Source organism: Silurus aristotelis, assembly GCF_946808225.1.
Source record: "Silurus aristotelis genome assembly, chromosome: 14".
NCBI classification, from domain to species: Eukaryota; Metazoa; Chordata; class Actinopteri; order Siluriformes; family Siluridae; genus Silurus; species Silurus aristotelis.
The window spans coordinates 10,594,972-10,618,136 of NC_139587.1; the positions used below are offsets into that span (position 1 = coordinate 10,594,972).

General features: G+C 39.1%; 1 protein-coding gene across 5 annotated transcripts in view; it reads right to left on the reverse strand.

Moving 5' to 3' along the window:
- LOC310736587 (teneurin-1-like) overlaps positions 1-23,165 on the reverse strand; it is a 257,458-nt gene that overhangs the window by 204,846 nt on the left and 29,447 nt on the right. For 2 of the 5 annotated variants that reach the window (XM_083560156.1, XM_083560155.1), the window contains exon 3: positions 12,288-12,536. The exons of the other annotated variants lie outside the window; for them this stretch is intronic. In XM_083560156.1, the coding sequence (XP_083416282.1) occupies positions 12,288-12,536 (249 nt within the window). The remainder of the gene's footprint in view (positions 1-12,287; positions 12,537-23,165) is intronic. 5 annotated transcript variants of the gene reach the window in all.

Here is a 23,165-nt window from a genome sequence, read left to right on the forward strand (position 1 = left end):
ATATATTTTTCACAGCCAAAATTATTCCTGGCTGCAAACATTTCCAAAGGCTCTGGTTTAGAACTAAATAATTTATTCATATTCAGCTGCAAGTATTTGACAATGTGTATTTAAACATTATTACTTACTTATTACAGTTTTTTAAGGCAGCTTCATTTGTTAACTTTATCTGCATTTCCTACATTAGTCAGTTATTTGTTCCTGCCCTTTCACTTAGTGTGGGTTATGATCTGTATCATGTAGAACAAATGACTGTTTGCATGAATACAGCGAACCACTGCAGCTCAAGAGACAGATATGAACAGTGAACAATTAAACCAGTAAGAGTTGGTGCTCCTCAGCTCAGAAATGAGGTGCTAAAGATTGTTCAACCTAACTACCTACCTACCTTCCTACCTACCCATACCCACCTTCCTACCTACCTACCTACCTACCTACCTACCTACCTACCCATACCCACCTTTCTACCTACCTACCTACCTACCTACCTACCTACCTACCTACCTACCTACCTACCTACCTACCTACCGTGCTTTAATTACTTAAAGTAACTTTTACCAACAAATGCATCCTGATACTGGTTGACTAGGTCACACAGCTTTTTCAGTACAAAGCTTTTTCCCCCTCTATGAATCAAGATCACTACTTCTAATCAGTGGAGAATGCACATGACATGTCTTAGCCTGCAATGACCAGAAATAAAAAGGTACATCAGTCAACCGTGGCCATATTTGTCAATGTTTATGAACATAAAACATGGTCACAATCTATAAAGCAGAAATGAACATATTGTCAATAATGTTAAGAGGTGATCATGAGTAACAGCATACTGCCTATACTTAGTACTGGCTCTTTCATTTTACTTATACTAAAACTGCTACAGATAAATGCTAAAATGTTTTCTTGCATTATCATTTGTACAGAATTTTTTTATTTTATATTCATATTATATGAATTTGAAAACATGAGGCCAAGATTGTAATTTGTTAGGAGTGTTATTAAATATTAGAGTTATATTATAGATTACCGTATTTTTCGGACTATAAGCCGCTACTTTTTTCCCACGTTTTGAACCCCGCGTCTTAAACAACGAAGTGGCTAATTTATGAATTTTTCCTGGGTTTTTCCCGGTTTCACAAACTTCAAGCCAAAAAAACTGAGCGACATAACATAAGACCAATGAAATTTCCGAACGGAAAACGGAAAAACGCACCTCACCTTTGTTCTGAGCTGCACGGCATCGGGAGAAAAAACATTTTTTTTAAACGCACGATGATGCCAAAAGAAAAACTCCCGAGAGAAATAATAGTTGTGAAAGGAGGAAGACAGTGAACAATGACTTACTTGGTAGGCTACTGTTTAGATACAAGCCGCTGTAAGTCTGGGTCATGGGAGAGCTTGCTAACTCGAGCAACAGAAATCCTATAAGCACAGACAGGTTTCCAAAACTCGTGCTTTTTTATTTTTCTTGGCAACAGCGTTAAGGGTTAGTCAAAGAAACTTAGAAATCAACATCAGAAAATAATAAGGACATAATCCTCAGTCTTACAAACATGCAATAATAAAGGAGAATGCAGTGGCATGCTATTTTCCAAAATACCGCTAGGCTCCTAAAGGAAGCGCAACATATTTCACCCGTTACACTGTGTGTAACGTGTCTTTCGTTAAAGCCTGTGTAAAGTACATTAGTGTAGACTGCGGCTTATAGACAGGTGCGGCTTATTTATGTTAAAAATAAAAATATTTGTAAAGTTTTGTGGGTGCGGCTTAAATATGGGTGCGCTTTATAGTCCGGAAATTACTGTAATACGCAATATATCAAAAGAAGCTCGATAATCTATTCTTAACTTTGAGTACAGATGCTGACAATCTGAAAGCATTGCCTACCCATTAATGATGGCAGGAGTCTGTTGCTGCTAAAGTGGATTTGTCAGCAGATTTCTGAAACATCACCTCTGCATTCTCTAGAGAATAGTGCCTGCACACAATACTTAAAACCCAACTATATAATATACTGATTAGAGCAGGACCATAAGAAATACATGCATTAGAATTTGGACATGATTAAATGGCTACTCTAACACAAGAATCCAAGGAAAAACCTGACCATGTTTTGAATTTTTGCCAGTGTTTTTTTTTTTTTTTTTCATTTTTTTTTTTTTTATTAGAGACCCTCTCTTCTTGCCATTCCCTTATTCTGGCATAGAAAGTAGTTTGAAGGCAGGCAACAATAATGTGTAGGCACTCTATAGTTTATATTTGATCTTTTTCCTCCTCCTCAATATGTCTGGTAAAAAAAAATTTGATGTTTGTTAGGGAGGTCTAAGGGACATTCTAAACAAATCCTGTCATGTGATATTCCATCAGCTTGGATTGTGTACAAATGTTTTCCAATCATCACCAGATTTGGCACACATCATCTTCAGTACAAGTATCACAAAAAAAATACTCTAAACAGTTTGCCCAAAATGAATCAATAAGTTTGACAGCAAAGCTGCCAAACACAACGTTAGGCTATACATGAGCAACAACACAAAACTTGACAGCTATCTACAAGAAAATGACCTAGATGTCAGGTTCACACATACTCCGTTAGCAGTGTACTTATGCAATGCAGAAGCAGCATACACCGTTGTGCTTTTACATAAGACAAATTCGCAGTGCACTACCACCAATATTTAGCTGATTATTTCTATATAGATTTAGATATTAAGATGCAAGTGGGAAAAAAAACATTTAAACATAATAATTGTCATGTGAAATTTTACTATCACAAACATTTTAAAATAACCTACTGTCTACAACAGCAGCCAATGAAATTTCCTTCCATTCCTTTTCTTTAGTATTTACATTTTTATCCTGCAGTTCCCACAGAACTTTGTTTCTCTACCATAAAGTTAACCAATCATCCTTTGTGCAGCCTTTTTGTACTCAGACCACCAGCCTGCCAAATAATTATCAATATCCATTAAGATTTAATAGTTAGCCCCTCCCCCCCACACATAATAACAAACTGTGTAGTGTATTTTACATATAAAAATACTTTATATATATTTATAGATTTTTTATTATCTGCATTTATTTTGACCTTACTACATTCCCCTGTACATCTGTGTTCATTTTGACCACAAAATGTTCATTTTATTTCAGCAAATGCAGCTCAGCAAAAATTTATGTGGTGTGAAAATTAACCAGAAACGCTCCTGCAATGCACTGTCCTTGCAATATACGTGTGCAGTGGGAATGCCCTTGTTAACTTGTTGAGTTGTTAACATTGACACAGAAAAGATATGCACCACATACACAATGCAAATGGAGTATATTTGAACCTGGCATGAGACTATAAAATAAATTTTAGGGCAATGCCACTTATTAGTCAACAGTTAGTACAAAATACTAGAAATGACAAAGCCACTGCGTTTATATTACATACACTGCACAAGCATTATGAATTACTGTGGGAATAAAACCAATCCACGGGCAGTATTTATAATGCACAAACAGATTTCTTAGTGGAGCGGTTTAATCAAACACTCAAAAGTATTAATCGGAAGTTTTATTTTAGCAAGCACAGCTCAGCAAAAATAGACTGTGTGGAAATTAACCAAAACTGTTTCAGCAATGCACTGGCCACGTTGTATTCGTGTGCAAGGGAAATGCAACACATACACACTGCATACACACTAAAAAGTATGTTTAAACCTGAGTATTAATACATTTTTGGACAGACAAAAGTTACTAGACAAAAGTTAGAACAATGGTTATATCTAACTGCCATTTTGTTATTCCTCCTCTAAATTTTCATCACCAGATTTTCTTTACATTATTGTAAACACTCCTCCAACACTCGGAATTCCACCACCAGCTGTCATTATAACCAACATATCATTAACAAAACTACTAAATCACTACAAGTTTCTACTCCTCAAAAAAGGGGCAGATTTCCCAGAGGCCACTGTCTGCTTTTTCCTCCTCCCACTTCCATTCCATCTGCGTCTCTCTCCACAGGTAAGTAATCCCAGTGCCCAATGCGAGAGGAAAGCCTGGACTGACCTGCTTGCGCCGCAGGACACTCGGGAATTTCTGCTGCACTAAAGGTGAAGGTGAGGCATGTGCACTGGGATGTACATGAATTACTGGCCATCTCTATTCACTTAGGAGCAAATGGCATACTGTCAAGGCAGCGGGTAGTCTCCATCAAGCCCATCCTCTAATTATGGGAACAAATTGGCCAGCATTTTGGCTATTTTTGAAGGAAATATGTGTGGATGCGTCCTGCTCTAGAAAAAGAGCAGTGTGAGATGTGCACGGTTTAGGCAGAAAAGGCATGAAATTACAGAGTAAGAACAAGAGCTTTAAGGATTTGGATTTGGAATGTAGGTAATGTTAAAAGTCTGCTAAATTGACTCAGGACTACAGTTTGCTTCTGATCACCATCACTGCAAACCTCAACATTGTTTATCTGTAAAAAGTGGACATTCACTGCAACCCAGATGAGGATGAGTTTCCTCTCATCTATAAAGCACATCTTGTTTATTTTTTTCACCACATTATCTGTGTAATGATGCTTTGAGACAATGTTCATTGTTAAAAGTGGTATACAAATAAAAATTTTTTGAATTGAACTGCCAGGATTGTCAACATCAGCTCTACGTCAGAATGATGTGGACGAGTACAAGGGCTCTGAGTATTTCCCTCTGCAGCAGACTTGTGATGAACTCTCCGGCAAGCCTCTGACCAAATGAAAGTAGTTAATGGTCAAAAAATACATCCAAACATTGTGCTTTCCTCGCTGTAATTTTTTTATTTAAAGATAAGCTATACAGAGTGACAAAGGACATCTAAATAAAGAAGGGTAATTACCCAGTTGTTGGTGCCAAAATATATCATGAATGACCAAAACCCTGCATTTACCTCATAAACACTACACAAGTGTTACAAATTACTGGGGATTAAAACAATCCTCCATGAGCATTAATCATGTGCAAGCAGATGGCTGAGTGGAGAGGGTTGATCAAACACTCAAAAGTATAATTCGTACGTTTGTTCAGGATCATGCACTTAATTGGAATAAGTGGCTTGAGCTTCTACTATACACAGTGCAAAAGATCCTGCAAACATCTACGATCATGCATACACCCCATTTGAATTATTATATTTAATTTTTTTATGTAAAATATATGTATATGTACAAACCCGAAGTACTGTACAAATTGGGAATAAAAAAGGGAGGCAATAATTTACATTTTTTTTTTTTTACAATAGAATATAGATAAAATATTAAATGTTGAAAGTGAAACATTTTGAAATGTCATGCCAAAAATTGGCTCATTTTGGATTTCATGAGAGCTACACATTCCAAAACATTTGGGACAGGTAGCAAAAAAGAGGCTGGAAAATTAAAATGTAAATGTAAGGAACAGCTGGAGGACCAATTTGCAACTTATTAGATCAATTGGCAACATGACTGGGTATAATAAGAGCCTCTCAGAGTGGCAGTGTCTCTCAGAAGTCAAGATGGGCAGAGGATCACCTTTCCCCCAATGCTGCGGCGAAAAATAGTGGAGCAATATCAGAAAGTTTCTCAGAGTTTCTCAGAGAAAAATTGCAAAGAGTTTGAAGTTATCATCATCTACAGTGCATAAAATCATCCAAAGATTCAGAGAATCTGGAACAATCTCTGTGCATAAGGGTCATGGCCAGAAAACCATACTGGATGCCGGGCCCTTAGACGGCACTGCATCACATTCAGGAATGCTTCTGTAATGGAAATCACAAAATGGGCTCAGGAATACTTCCAGAAAACATTGTCGGTTAACACAATCCACCGTGCCATTTGCCATTGCTGGCTAAAACTCTATAGGTCAAAAAAGAAGCAATATCTAAACATGATCCGGAAGCGCAGGCGTTTCTCTGGGCCAAGGCTCATTTAAAATGGACTGTGGCAAAGTGGAAAACTGTTCTGTGGTCAGACGAATCAAAATTTGAAGTTCTTTTTGGAAAACTGGGACGCCATGTCATTCCGAATAAAGAGGACAAGGATAACCCAAGTTGTTATCAGCGCTCAGTTTAGAAGCCTGCATATCTGATGGTATGGGGTTGCATGAGTGCGTGTGGCATGGGCAGCTTACACATCTGGAAAGGCACCATCAATGCTGAAAGGTATATCCAAGTTCTAAGACAACATCTGCTTCCATCCAGACGTCGTTTCTTTCCGGGAAGACCTTGCATTTTCCAACATGACAATGCCAGACCACATACTGCATCAATTACAACATCATGGCTGCGTAGAAAAAGGATCAGAGTACTGAAATGGCCAGCCTGCAGTCCAGATCTTTCACCCATAGAAAACATTTGGGGCATCATAAAAAGGAAGATGCGACAAAGAAGACCTAAGACAGTTGAGCAAATAGAAGCCTGTATTAGACAAGAATGGGACAACATTCCTATTCCTAAACTTGAGCAACTTGTCTCCTCGGTCACCAGACGTTTGCAAAAAGAAGAGGGGATGCCACACAGTGGTAAACATGGCATTGTCCCAACTTTTTTGAGATGTGTTGATGCCATGAAATTTAAAATTAACTTATTTTTCCCTTAAAACTATAAATTTTCTCAGTTTAAACATTTGATATGTCATCTATGTTGTATTCTAAATACAATATTGAAATTTGAAACTTCCACATCATTGCATTCTGTTTTTATTCACAATTTGTACAGTGTCCCAACTTTTTTGGAATCGGGTTTGTACAAATTTCAGTACATTCTTGACCTGAGAGCAAGACCTTACACACTGGTTCAAAAACAAAAGTACCGGCTAGATAATAAGGGCACATAGCAGCACAATAGGCATTTGCACAGTGCCCATATTATTACCCACATCAAGATCTTAATTACTCTTCAATTGAAAAGGCCCCATTTGGCAAGTTGGGGATGTCAACTATCAGGTAAGGAGAATGGATAAAGGTGGAACACAGCAGATTTACCACCTTAACTCCCTTAAACCATGGAGAGAGGTGATACCTGAGGAGTTGGTGACAACTGTTCTGAGGTCATGTTCTTAAGAAACTCTGGAGGTTGGAGATTAACATAAAAAGACAACTTGAACCACCCAGGTCCCTATAGAGACCACCTCATGCTTTTCCAATGTGAAAAGGTTAATAAATCACAACCTGAATTTTCAGACATGTTGCACTGACCTCTTAGAACACCACATATAGACATCCCAAGGGTGGCATTGTGTCACCACTTACATTGGTTGCCCAAACCAATCAAGCTTTGCTTGATATGGTTGTAATAATTCAGTCTCACAATGACTGGTCCAGCCCTGTTGTCTTGGTGCCCAAAGCCAATAGTTCTGTTTGAACTGCTTGATTGGTTAGGCAGGGATGGCTTTTATTCAACATTGGATTTAACCAAGGGATTTGGCAGATCCCTTTGACTCAAATGTCTTACAACTGCATTTTTATTATTTTTTCCTCATTTGGCTTACATTAGTCTGTCACACATTTTCCCGTTTGATATGTTCGGAAGCCCTAACAATGTTGGTACAAATCCTTTGCTCCCATAATGTGCATACCAATGCCTATTTAGATGACAATTATTTACAACCCCAATTACAGAAAAATTGGGATGCTGTGTAACGTAAATAAAAACAGGGTGCAATGATTTGCAAGTCTCATAAACCCACATTATATTCACAATAGAATACAGAAAACATATTAAAATGCTTAAACTTAGGAAATGATCCATTTTAAAGAAATCTTTTGATTTGATGGTCACACTGAAAATGGTTGGGCAAGGGCTATATTTACTACTGTGTAGCATCCCCTTTTTGTTTAAGAACAGATCACTTCATTAACAGTACATATCTGGGAACTGAGAAGACCAGCTGCTGGAGTTTTGGAAGAGAAATGCTGTTCTATTTGTGTCTGATACTGGATTCTAGCTGTTCAACAGTCCTGGGTTTCCCCAGGCCTTTCCTAAAGAAGAAGAAACAATTGAAGCATATTTTGCTCTAAAACTTCTACAGTGAAACCTCGATACTCACGGCCTCGATAGTTTGCAACTTTTCATATGGAACCGGAATAAGAGTAACTTGCGAAAAATCTGATAGTTCGAAAGTTTGGAGTAACATTTCAAAACAGAGTTTGTACTAATAAATTACATAAACATTTTTAAAAACTATTTTATTATTGTATTATTAATTTAAAGTGGTAAATAAAACATTTATGACAAGTAATTCACAATGTTTGTTAAGTATCAAGGTTGCACTGTGTTTACCTTTCAGCAATGATTGTATCTTTCCAGATCTGATAGCAGCCCATTTCATAGGTACTAATGCATGAAGATAAACGCATACCATTACAGTCTTTTGAACTTCACGATAACAACAAATTAGATGGTCCCCCTCCTTTTAGTCCAGAGAATGTGGAATCCATGGTTTCAAAAAAGAATGTCAAATTCTGCCTGACAACAGTCAGTCTCCTATAGTCTCCCACTTTGCCTCAGTCCATTTTAATTAAAAATGTTTGATTAAACTGTTTTTTTTATCCAAAAGAGAAGGTTATAGACTAGTCAATTTTAGCTGAAATCACAGAGCTTGGGTACCATTGGTATGACAGGTTAGAAGTTCAATTTTACTGTTTTTTTTATAAAAAAAAGGGACTCTGTATGCACTTTGTTGTATACACCAAACAGTAAGTTGAGCATTGTGATGTAGATAAATAAAATAATGGTTTCCACCCTGCACTGAGGTTATCAACTCAGATAAAAGATAGGTTGCAAAACCAACAGATATATTATACAAGTTACATTCCCCAGGTCAAGTTCTTCAGGTGATATTCAGGTCAGACAATGAAGTCATCTAAAGTAAAATATGGTTATACAAGTCAAAACTCAAATTAAATTTAAATAAGAAATAAAGTGCTTGACCAATCTGACACAATTAAACACACAGATGCAGGATAATCTCAAAAACTAATTTATTTTTCTTAGAAACATGGTCAGATGTAAGAATATTTAATTATCCACCACATACGCAATCTGCTTGTGGATTTATTGTTTGTGCATGCTGGGCTTGCAGTAAAAATTTATTTATTTATTTATTTTTTTTTTTTATCTGTTTTGTCATCTGTAAAACTAAAGCTGCATATGATATATATTCTGCTTGGAACTTGACACTGGGAGAGGTGAAGAGGCTAATCCAATCCTCTACTCTCATTAAACACAACCCTGGCAGGCACGCAAAGCAAACAAACTCCATCTCAAACCAATTCCCCCTGCTCTGCCTTTATTCTCCCTCTTCCCCTTGCTCTGTAGTTCAACCCATCTCTCCAAGTCTCTCTCCCTGTTTCTCACTCTCCATCCCTTTCCCACTAATCCACCCCCTATTTTCTGTCTATTTCTCCTTATCAAGCTTACTCTATCCCATGTTTTCCCTCATTCTTACCCATTTTCACTCATCTGCTTTCCATCTTTTTTCTGTTCCATCACCTCACCTTTTTTTCATTCCTTATTTGATTTATTATTTTTATATATTTTTTTTATTTGGGCTTCAATTCATTTTTCCTACCCCCGTACACCTTTTCAAATTTTTTTTTTATACTTGCAATTAAGACACATTCTTAAGGGGCCATGGTTAGTTTGTGTGAATGCAAACTTTGTTTGCTATTTGCTAAATCTCATTGAATCTTACTTTATGATTTAACTCTTGCCAAACATTTAATTAGTGAAATAGTCAAGCTAGGTAAAGTGATTTAAGCAGTTTAGGAGATGAAGTTTGTGTGTTGTCCATGGTTAATATTTACATACACTAGTCCATTTGATCCAGGGATCCGTGGACCCCATCTTTTGGGAACCCCTCTCATGGTCTGTAACCTTAACTTTTTTCAGAATCTTGGATGGTCAAATATACCTGGCACACAGCTTCTGCTCCCATGTAGGTTCTAAGGTGCTAGGTTGCTAGCTAAGCGTTAGCATTCCAGGGAAACGGCTGGTTGATAACCAAATACACTTTAGAAAAGTGTTAGGTACAGGTATCACATAACATAACATAACATATTTAGTCACCATTAATTTTCCAGCAAAACGTATAAGTGTAGTGTGGAAGAATGACCTGTGGACAATGCAATGTGCGTCCACATAATGAGCTTTACTCACAGAGTAGTGACCACCTAGGGTAATGACTAACTTTTCTCCTAGAAAACATGAGGTTGGAAAGATGTGCTAATCACAGTCCTCCTTGGGGCTAGCAGAGTGAAAGAATGACAGGGAGTCAGCTTTCATGTTCCTTGATCCAATTCTGAAGGACCGGGTTAAATGGAACCTAGTGAAGAACAGTCTTGAAAGAGCTGGTCAAGAGTTGAGATGCTCAGTGAAATTATACACTGGAGAATACACATATGTGTATTGTCCAGGTTAATGTGATCCGTGAAGAATGCTAGTAAGTGCAGTTTGGGTTTTTCTACAAATCTCTGGGACAGTCTTTAAGGAATTTGTTATTTTGCGAATGGAGGCTTTAGTAAATGTGGGTGATGAAGTTTGCCAGAAAGTTACACTGTGCATAATTTACATTATGAGAAAAGGAAACACCAGACACACCTTATGGCATGGGTAAGGGTTAGTTCTGTTTTCCACTCATGCCCGTCTTATATCCATATCAGATTATATGCACTGCAAAGTCAGATGTGGGGAAAACTTCAGTGACTTGGTATAGTGCTCCAATGATGCCAAAAATGTCCCCCCTTTTTTTTTTTTATAAAGAAGCAGCTTGTTGAGCCTGGTGATGTCAAGGGACAAATGTATGCCTGCTGCAGTGTTGTAATGTATTCCTCCATGGCTTGTTGTTCCAAGAGAAGTGAATAAATATTGTGTAATATCTGGCAGAAACTCAATAACTTTCATATGGGCTTTCAAGAACAGTCAAGAAAAGCGGTGTGGTGGTAAGTCTACTGGCTTTGGTCTAGCTAAAGACTAGATAAAGTTTTTTTTTTTTTTTATCAGGATGATTTTTGAAGGTAACATGGTTCAAATAGTCACCTCATAGTGAAAGATGTAGACACAAAAAAATAATCATTTATCGCTACAGTGTTTTATCAGCTCGTCCTTCCCAAAAACAAGCCCAGCTAAATGAACTCTGTGAAAAGGGGGATAGTAGGGCATTGGTTTCATTGGTATCAGTACGGAGATTAGTTTATTAGGGCGATTGCCATCTGGGCTCAGCCAAATACTCATTCTGCTGTAGAAGTGGCAATTTTAGCAGCAAGCAATCCAGTCAAACTGCAAGGATAATGAAAGAAATGACTGACATCTCTACATACTTTGTCAGCCACCAGAGCATGCAGAAATAGTGAGTATATGCTGCCATGTTTTGGGTGCCTTGCATCAGGTTAAGCAGACGTTAAGCACCTTCTATTTTTATATATATATATATATATATATATATATATATATATATATATATATATATATATATATATATATATATATACTGTATATATATATACATATATATATATATATATATATATATATATATATATATATATATATATATATATATATATAAAATATATATTTGAGATATAGATATATATATATATATATATATATATATATATATATATATATATATATATATATATATATATATATAAAATAAATATATATTTGAGAAACTCAAAGATTTTTAACTAAAGCCATCATCAGAGATACTATCAAGTTTTTATAATATAGTATAGTATAGTATATACTATGATATATATAGAGTGTGTGTGTGTGTGTGTGTGTGTGTGTGTGTGTGTGTGTGTGTGTGTGTGTGTTTTTGTGTGTGTATAGATAGATAGTCAAATATATTATATTTATATATATATATATATATATATATATATATATATATATATATATATATATATATATGTATATATATATATATATATATATATAAATATAATATATTTGACTATCTATCTATACACACACACACACATATCTCACGAAAGAGAGTACACCCCTCACACAAAAGAGAGTACACCCGGAGCGATAACGTGTACAACAGCTGTATGACCTATTCATCATGCTCATGTTCATCTGCAGAACCATACAAAATTGTGTACCTATAACTAATAATATCTATAGTACTGTCTCTTGAGAATATATACTAAAATGGTTGCTAAAATGTGCAGAGTGTACTCACTTTTTGATTGTGAGTCTATACTTTGTGACAACATTCAGATTAGGCAATACTAATACAATTTTATTATGCATAATTATATCAAAGCAGTACTTGCCATTTTTGCTGACTGACTTCCTTTCCTGCTTTGTGTCAGGATGGGAGAGAACTGAATTGGCACGGCTGGACAAACAAGAGCTTTGATCTGACTTTGCTTCCTCCATCCAGAGACAAAGACTGGGTGACTGATCCACTTCTATGTCGGCTTCTTCATCCACTTCTGAACCTTGAACCACATGAATTGAATAGCCATGTTCTTCGTGGACAATACCACTCAGAATCTTATCTTGTTTTCCAAACCCTAACTCTGCAAAGAAACAGGCATGACATTTTTGGATATGTATTCTGCAAAAAAATACAGAAAAGCTGTGAAAAACCCTGGCTAAAACCGTCAAACACCAGACCCTAACCTGCACCCATATATTAAGCGTAATTTACTTTAAAACCATTCCAACACTTTTGCTCACTCACAGATTGGGTTTTCTGTTCTTTCTTTCTTTCTTTCTTTCTTTCTTTCTTTCTTTCTTTCTTTCTTTCTTTCTTTTTCTATCTATCTATCTATCTATCTATCTATCTATCTATCTATCTATCTATCTATCTATCTATCTATCTATCTATCTATCAGCACACCTTACAAAAGAGCAATCTATTTAATTTTGAAGCAATTTATATTAAATGCAACAAAGAACACTGTAACCTGCAAGTTATGCAAAGCTGAGCTTGTTTGGCATGGAAGTACCACTGGATACACGAGCACATAAAAAGAAAACACACTGGTGTCACGGATGAAGGCGAAACATCAGCATAGTGAGCAAAAACTGTATAATCCTCATTATGTGAAAATGGTATAGTTTAATGAAGTGCTATTGTTTAAACTGTTTGTTTGCTAACTTCGGGACAATCGCACTAGGATCTGCCCACTTCATCCTGGCCTGGATGGTGTTCTCTTCTGGAGACCACTCTGTGCAGCTGGGGAGGTTTCACATCAATGGCCTGGGGATTAATTAAAATTACAGGGTAACACAGGAGCTTTGAGAATGGATTTGGACTGTAGTTAAAGTCAACAGTCTGCTACACTGACTCAGGACTACAGTTTACATCTGATCACCATCACTGCATACCTCAACATTGTTTAGTTATAATAAATGGACATTCGGTGCAACCCAGATGAGATGGGTTCCCTCTCGAGTCTGGTTCCTCTCAAGGTTTCTTCCTTATCCCATCTCAAAAAGTTTTTTTCTTTCCTCAGTTGCCACCGACTTGCTCATTAGGGACAAACTTACACTTATAACATCTACATCTGCCTCTTTCAACCCAACTACCTGCATGTCTTCCCTCACCACATCCATAAACCTCCTCCTTGGTCTTCCTCTTTTCCTCCTTCCTGCCGGCTCCATCCTCAGCATTCTTCTACCGATATACCCCATGTCCCTCCTCTGAACATGTCCAAACCATCTCAATCTCACCTCCCTCACTTTGTCTCCAAAACGTCCTACATGCGCTGTCCCTCTAATAAACTAATTTCTAATCCTGTCCATCCTCGTCACTCCCAACGAAAACCTCAACATCTTCAGCTCTGCTACCTCCAGCTCCACTTCCTGTCTTTTACTCAATGCCACTGTCTTTAAACCATACAACATAGCAGGTCTCACCACAGTCCTATAAACTTTTTCTTTCACTCTTGCAGATACCCTTCTATCACAAATCACTCCTGCCACTCTTCTCCACCCACTTCACCCTGCCTGCACTCTTTTCTTTACTTCTCTAACACACTCTCCATTACTTTGCACTGTTGACCCCAGGTACCTGAACTCCTCCACCTTCTCCACCTCTTCTCCCTGCAACCGCACCACTCCACTGCACTTCCTCTCATTCACACACATCTATTTTGTCTTACTCTTACTGACTTTCATTCCCCTTCTTTCCAGCATATACCTCCACCTCTCCAGGCTCTTCTCAACCTGCTCCCTACTCTCACCACAAATAACAATATCATCCGCAAACATCATAGTCCATGGAGGCTCCTGTCTGACCTCGTCCATCAACCTGTCCATCACCACTGCTAAGAGGAAAGGGCTCAGAACCGATCCTTGATGCAGTCCAACCTCCACCTTCAACCCGTCTGTCATTCCCACTGACACACCTACCTTCCTCATACATTACCACAACTCCTCTCTTGGCACCCTGTCGTACGCTTTCTTTAAATCCACGAACACACAATGCAACTCCTTCTGACCTTCTCTATACTTCTCTATCAACATTCTCAAAGCAAATAATGAATCTGTGGTGCTCTTCCTTGGCATAAAACCATACTGTTGCTTACTGATGGTCACCTCTTCTCTCATCCAGGCTTCCACTACTTTTTCCCATATATTCATGGTGTGACTGATCAACTTAATTCCCCTGTAACTACTGCAGGTCTGCACATTTCCCTTGTTCTTAAAAATCCTACCAGCAATCTCCTTCTTCATTCCTCAGGCATCCTCTCACCTTCCAAAATCCTGTTAAACAATCTTGTTAAAAACTTCACTGTCATCTCACCTAAACATCTCCATGCTTCTACCGGTATGTCATCTGGTCCAACCGACTTTCCACTCTTTATCCTCTTAAATGCTGCTCTCACTTCCTCCTTACTTATCCTATCCACTTCCTGCTTAACCAACTTCACACCACTCTCTCATTGTCCTTGTTCATTAGCTGCTCAAAATACTCCCTCCATCTTATCAACACACTCTCCTCACTAGTCAACACATTTTGATCTCCATCCTTAATTGCTCTAACTTGCAGCACATCCTTTCCAGCTCAGTCCCTCTGCCTAGCCAATCGGTATAAATCCTTTTCTCCTTCCTTAGTGTCCAACATCTCATACAGCTCCACATATGCCTTTTCCTTAGCTTTCGCCACATCCCTTTTCACCTGCTGCCGAATCTCCTTGTACTCCTGTCTCAATTCTATTTTGCCAACCTCTTTCTCCTTATGCTTTCCTGCATTTCCCCATTCCACCACCACGTCTCTTTGTCTTCCTTTCTTTTTCAGGATGTCACACCAAGTATTTTTCTAGCTGTCACCCTTATCACTTCTGCAGTAGTTGCCCAATCATTCAACACCTCTTCACCACCACCGAGTCCCTGTCTGACCTCTTCCCTGAATTTCTCACTACAGTCTTCCTCCTTCAGATTTCACCATCTTATTCTTCTTTCAGTCCTCGCTCTCCACCTCTTCTTCTTCAACCCCAAAACCATCCCTCAGACCACCATCCGATGCTGTCTAGCTACACTGTCCCCTGCCAACACCTTACATTTTCCAATCGCCTTCAGGTTGCATCTCCTACATAGAACATAGTCCACCTGTGTGCACCTTCCTCCACTATTATATGTCACCCTATGATCCTCCTTCTTCTTAAAATAAGAATGGCACCACTGCCATTTCCATCCTTTTAGCAAAATCTACCACCATCTGCCCTTCCACATTCCTCTCCTCAAAGCCATACTTACCCATCACCTCCTCATCACCTCTGTTCCCTTTACCTACATGCCCATTAAAATCCACCCCAATCACCAATCGTTCATTCCTATGTACACCTTCTACCACTTCATCCAACTCACTCCAGAATTTTTCCTTCTCCTCCATCTTACAACCCACTTGTGGAGCATAAGCACTGATGACATTTATCATCACCCCTTCAACTTCCAGCTTCACGATCATCGCCATATCGGAAACTCGACACCTCCACTACACACTTACTGTACTCTTCCTTCAAGATCACCCCAACACCATTTCTCTTTCCATCCACACCATAATAGAACAGTTTAAACCCACCTCCAATGCTCCTGGCCTTACTCCTTCTCCACTTGGTCTCCTGAACACACAACTTATCTACCTTTATCCTCTCCATCATATCAGCTACCTCTCTCCCTTTACCAGTCATTGTACCAACATTTAAAGTGCCCACCCGAACCTCCACTTTCCTCCACTTCTTTCCCTGCCGTCTCTGTAGACGTCTTCCTCCTCTCCTTCTCCTCCTTCGGCCAACAGTAGCCCAATTTTCACTAGTACCCTGTTGGCCAACGATACCTGTGGCAGTCGTTGTTAACCCGGGCCTCGACCGATCCGGTATGAATTTCTCTTTCGTGATCAGCATATTTGATTTGGCACATGTTTTATGCCCTTCCTAACGCAACCCTCCCCATTTACCCGGGCTTGGGACACTGCACTGGCTTGTGCAACCCTAATGGCTGGGTTTAAAAGCAGCAAATAACATCAGCAGTAAATGATCGTATTTTAGTCACTGTTGTGGTTTTCATCGAATGCTTATTCATTTGTACACCAATGCATAATTTATTATTGAAAAAGGAAAAGCCTGTTAGTTTGCTGCGTTTCTCTGTTCCATTCTCATTTTATAGCATTTGTCTATTGCAACAGTTAACTTATAGTATCTGTGCTGTTTGCAATGTTTGGATATTTAATTTATAGATATATCATTACAATATTAGACAAAATTAATTTAATGATACATATTCTAGATGTTTATATCTCCACCACTGAACAAAAATGTCTGTGTATTGATTTAAAAAATTTTTTTTTAAAACCATGTATAATTTAAGATTTAAGCATTGTTGTCAACTCGCCATCAGCAGTGATCATTACAAATACAAATATTGATTTACACAAATTGCATCACCTTGCATACTTAAATACTCCTTTTTTAATGAGTTTTTTACAGAAAGAAACAACCCAGCATAAGTAAATTTGTTCAAAGGAGAAATTCCGCATGCACTCCTCAACAAGCAGCTACTATAAGCTTTAAAATGTCCACGTTAAAGATAATTAATCTCAATATGTGGCTTTTATATTTTTTAGAGTATATATATATATATATATATATATATATATATATATATATATATGTGTATATATATATATATATATATATATATATATATATATATATATATATATATATGTATATTTATGAAGTTTATTTCATAAACTTTATATAGATTTAATAAAATGTTCAGTTTATTAATCCAATTAATCTAAAAAATTATCGTCAAATGAATAGATCAATAATCATTCGTTGCAGCATCATGGTCTGGGGCTGCATGAGAGCTGCTGTTACTAGGGTTCATTGAGGGAATCATGGATTCCAACATTTGCTGTGATATTTTGAAGCAGAACATGATGCCCTCCCTGCAGAAATTGGGCAAAACGGCAGTTTTATAGATAGATGACTATTGCCTTGTTTAGATGAAGGTGATAGAGTGGCCAAGTATGTCTCCAAACCCAAACCCTATTAAGCACCTGTGGGGCATTCTCAAGCAGAAGGTTGAGAAGCTCCATGTGACTAACATCAAAAAGAGATCCCTGAGCAACAACCTGTGCAGCTCTGGTGAATTCCATGCGTCAGAGGATTAAGACAACGATAACAATGATGCTCACACAAAGTATTGACACTTTGGATTCAAGCTGCACATTGACTACTCTAAAGTATATCTAAGTTTAATTTCTATAGTATTGCACCTTTAGGAGATATGCTGAAATGTTTGCTGAAACGTGAGGGGTGTACTCACTTTTGAGAGATACAGGGTACAGGGTACAGGGCTTTTGGTTTGGTACACATATATATATATATACAGTGAGGAAAATAAGTATTTGAACACCCTGCTATTTTGCAAGTTCTCCCACTTAGAAATAATGGAGGGGTCTGAAATTGTCATCGTAGGTGCATGTCCACTGTGAGAGACATAATCTAAAAAAAAAATCCAGAAATCACAATGTATGATTTTTTAACTATTTATTTGTATGATACATCTGCAAATAAGTATTTGACACCTGAGAAAGTCAATGTTGATATTTTGTACAGTAGCCTTTGTTTGCAATTACAGAGGTCAAACATTTCCTGTAGTGTTTCACCAGGTTTGCACACACTGCAGGAGGGATTTTGGCCCACTCCTCCACACAGATCTTTTCTAGATCAGTCAGGTTTCTGGCCTGTCGCTGAGAAACATGGAGTTTGAGCTCCCTCCAAAGATTCTCTATTGGGTTTAGGTCTGGAGACTGGCTAGGCCACGCCAGAACCTTGATATGCTTCTTACAGAGCCACTCCTTGGTTATCCTGGCTGTGTGCTTCAGGTCATTGTCATGTTGGAAGACCCAGCCTCGACCCATCTTCAATGCTCTAACTGAGGGAAGAAGGTTGTTCCCTAAAATCTCGCAATACATGGCCCCGGTCATCCTCTCCTTAATACAGTGCAGTCGCCCTGTCCCATGTGCAGAAAAACACCCCCAAAGCATGATGCTACCACCTCCATGCTTCACAGTAGGGATGGTGTTCTTGGGATGGTACTCATCATTCTTCTTCCTCCAAACACGTTTAGTGGAATTATGACCCAAAAGTTCTATTTTGGTCTCATCTGACCACATGACTTTCTCCCATGACTCCTCTGGATCATCCAAATGGTCATTGGCAAACTTAAGACGTGCCTTGACATGTGCTGGTTTAAGCAGGGGAACCTTCCATGCCATGCATGATTTCAAACCATGACGTCTTAGTGTATTACCAACAGTAACCTTGGAAACGGTGGTCCCAGCTCTTTTCAGGTCATTGACCAGCTCCTCCTGTGTAGTTCTGGGCTGATTTCTCACCTTCCTTAGGATCATTGAGACCCCACGAGGTGAGATCTTCCATGGAGCCCCAGTCCGAGGGCGATTGACAGTCATGTTTAGCTTCTTCCATTTTCTAATGATTGCTCCAACAGTGGACCTTTTTTCACCAAGCTGCTTGGCAATTTCCCCGTAGCCCTTTCCAGCCTTGTGGAGGTGTAAAATTTTGTCTCTAGTGTCTTTGGACAGCTCTTTGGTCTTGGCCATGTTAGTAGTTGGATTCTTACTGATTGTATGGGGTGGACAGGTGTCTTTATGCAGCTAACGACCTCAAACAGGTGCATCTAATTTAGGATAATAAATGTAGTGGAGGTGGACATTTTAAAGGCAGACTAACAGGTCTTTGAGGGTCAGAATTCTAGCTGATAGACAGGTGTTCAAATACTTATTTGCAGCTGTATCATACAAATAAATAGTATATTAAAAAATCATATATTGTGATTTCTGGATATTTTTTTTTTAGATTATGTCTCTCACAGTGGACATGCATCACGATAACAATTTCAGACCCCTCCATGATTTCTAAGTGGGAGAACTTGCAAAATAGCAGGGTGTTCAAATACTTATTTTCCTCACTGTATATATATATACATATATATATATATATATATATATATATATATATATATATATATATATATATATATATATATATAACCCATATATATATATATATATATATATATATATATATATATATATATATATATATATATATAACCCAGCCATTATGGATGCACAAACCAGTGCACTCTTAGTGCCGGTCCCAAGCCCGGGTAAATGGGGAGGGTTGCGTTAGGAAGGGCATCCAGCCTAAAACATGTGCCAAATCAAATATGCGGATCACAAATGAGAATTTCATACCGGATCGGTCGAGGCCCGGGTTAACAACGACCGCCACAGGTATCGTTAGCCGACAGGGTACCGGTGGAAATTGGGCTACTGTTGGCCGAAGGAGGAGGAGGAGAGGAGGAAGACGTCTATGGAGACGGCAGGGAAAGGAGCAGTGTAGGAGAGTGGAGGTCGGGTTGGTACTTTAAATGTTGGTACTATGACGGGTAAAGGGAGAGAGGTAGCTGTGATGATGGAGAGGAGAAAGGTAGATATGTTGTGTGTTCAGGAGACCAAGTGGAAAGGAAGTAAGGCCAGGAACATTGGAGGTGGGTTTAAACTGTTTTATCATGGTGTGGATGGAAAAAGAAATGGTGTAGGGGTGATTCTGAAGGAAGAGTACAGTAAGAGTGTAGAGGAGGTGAAGAGAGTTTCTGATAGGGTGATGATCATGAAGGTGGAAGTTGAAGGAATGATGATATATGTCATCAGTGCCTATGTTCCACAAGTGGGCTGTGAGATGGAGGAGAAGAAAAGATTCTGGAGTAAGTTAGATAAAGTGGTAGATGGTGTACCTAGGAAAGAACGATTGGTGATTGGGGCAGACTTTAATGGGCATGTAGGTGAAGGGAACAGAGGTGATGAGGAGGTGATGGGTAGGTATGGTTTTAAGGAGAGGAATGTGGAAGGGCAAATGGTGGTAGATTTTGCTAAAAGGATGGAAATGGCAGTGGTGAACACTTATTTTAAGAAGAAGGAGGATCATATTGTCACGTATAAGAGTGGAGGAAGGTGCACACAGGTGGACTATGTGCTATGCAGGAGATGCAACCTGAAGGAGATTGGAGACTGTAAGGTGTTGGCAGGGGACAGTGTAGCTAGACAGCATCGGATGGTGGTCTGTAGGATGGTTTTGGAGGCGAAGAAGAAGAGGAGGAGAGTGAGGACTGAAAGAAGAATAAGATGGTGGAAACTTAAGGAGGAAGAGTGTAGTGTGAGGTTCAGGGAAGAGGTCAGACAGAGGCTCAGTGGTGTTGAAGAGGTGTTGGATGATTGGGCAACTACTGCAGGAGTGATGAGGGAGGCAGCTAGAAAAGTACTTGGTGTGACATCTGGAAATAAAAAGCAAGACAAGGAGACGTGGTGGTGGAATGAGGAAGTGCAAAAAAGCATAATGAGAAAGAGATTGGCAAAACAGAAGTGGGATAGACAGAGTGATGAGCAAAGTAGGCAGGAGTACAAGGAGATGCGGCAGCAGGTAAAGAGGGATGTGGCGAAAGCCAAGGAAAAGGCATATGAGGAGCTGTATGAGAGGTTGGACACTAAGGAAGGAGAAAAGGATTTATACCGATTGGCCAGGCAGAGGGACCGAGCTGGGAAGGATGTACTGCAAGTTAGAGCAGTAAAGGATGGAGAGGGAAATGTCTTGACTAGTGAGGAGAGTGTGTTGAGAAGGTAGAGGGAGTATTTTGAGCAGCTGATGAATGAGGAAAATCAGAGAGAGAGAAGGTTGGACGATGTGGAGTTGGTGAAGCAGGATGTAGATAGGATTAGTAAGGAGGAAGTGAGAGCAGCGATTAAGAGGATGAAGAGTGGAAAGTCGTAGAAGCGTGGAGATGTTTAGGAGAGATGGCAGTGGAGTTTTTGACCAGGTTGTTTAACAGGATTTTGGAAGGTGAGAAGATGCCTGAGGAATGGAGAAGAAGTGTGCTGGTACCGATCTTTAAGCATAAAAATGTGCAGTCTTGCAGTAACTACAGGGGAATTAAGTTGATCAGTCACACCATGAAGTTATGGGAAAGAGTAGTGGAAGCCAGGCTGAGAGAAGAGGTGACAATCTGTGAGCAACAGTATGGTTTCATGCCAAGGAAGAGCACCACAGATGCCTTATTTGCTTTGAGGATGTTGATGGAGAAGTATAGAGAAGGACAGAAGGAATTGCATTGTGTATTTGTGGATTTAGAGAAAGCGTACGACAGAGTGCCAAGAGAGGAGTTGTGGTATTGTATGAGGAAGTCAGGTGTGTCAGAGAAGTATGTGAGGGTGGTGCAGGACATGTATGAGGACAGTGTGACGGCAGTGAAGTGTGCAGTAGGTACGACAGACTGGTTCAGGGTGAAGGTTGGACTGCATCAAGGATCGGCCCTGAGCCCTTTCCTGTTTGCAGTGGTGATGGACAGGTTGACGGACGAGGTCAGACAGGAGTCTCCCTGGTCTATGATGTTTGCGGATGATATTGTCATTTGTGGTGAGAGTAGGGAGCAGGTTGAGAAGAGCCTGGAGAGGTGGAGATATGCGTTGGAGAGAAGGGCAATGAGAGTCAGTAGGAGTAAGACAGAGTACATGTGTGTGAATGAGAGGGAGGGCAGTGGAGGGGTGCGGTTGCAGGGAGAAGAGCTGAAAAAGGTGGAGGAGTTCAGGTACCTGGGGGTCAACAGTGCAAAGTAATGGAGAGTGTGTTAGAGAAGTAAAGAAAAGAGTGCAGGCAGGTTGGAGTGGGTGGAGAAGAATGACAGGAGTGATTTGTGATAGTAGGGTATCTGCAAGAATGAAAGGGAAAGTTTATAGGACTGTGGTGAGACCTGCGATGTTGTATGGATTAGAGACAGTGGCATTGAGTAAAAGACAGGAGATGGAGCTGGAGGTGGCAGAGCTGAAGATGTTAAGGTTTTCGTTGGGAGTGACGAGGATGGACAAGATTAGAAATGAGTTTATTAGAGGGACAGCGCATGTAGGATGTTTTGGTGACAAGGTGAGGGAGGCGAGATTGAGATGGTTTGGACATGTGCAAAGGAGGGACATGAATTATATTGGTAGAAGAATGCTGAGGATGGAGCCACCAGGTAGGAGGAAAAGAGGAAGGCCAAGGAGGAGGTTTATGGATGTGGTGAGGGAAGACATGCAGGTAGTTGGTGTGAAAGAGGCAGATGTAGAGGACAGGGTGGTATGGAGACGGATGATCCGCTGTGGCGACCCCTAATGGGAGCAGCCGAAAGAAGAAGAAGAAGAAGAAAAGATATATATATATATATATATATATATATATATATATATATATATATATATATATATATATATATATATATATAAAATGTTTTTTATAACCAGGATAAGTTGAGTGTGAGCAAAGACATTACATGGAAAGACATAAATAAGACAATGGGTGTGGTGCATGACAATATAAAGTACTAATTAACCATAATTGCAAGGCAGGTGCAAAGAGTCTTGTGATAGGAAACAAGAAAGTGAACTGTCTAATGCGAAACATGGGTCTGTGGCATTACCCGATACATTTGCAAGTATAATAAATTACCGTATTTTCCGGACTATAAGCTGCTACTTTTTTTCCATGTTTTGAACCCCGCGGCTTAAACAACGAAGCGGCTAATTTATGGATTTTTCCTGGGTTTCACAATCTTCATGCCAAAAAACTGAGCGACAT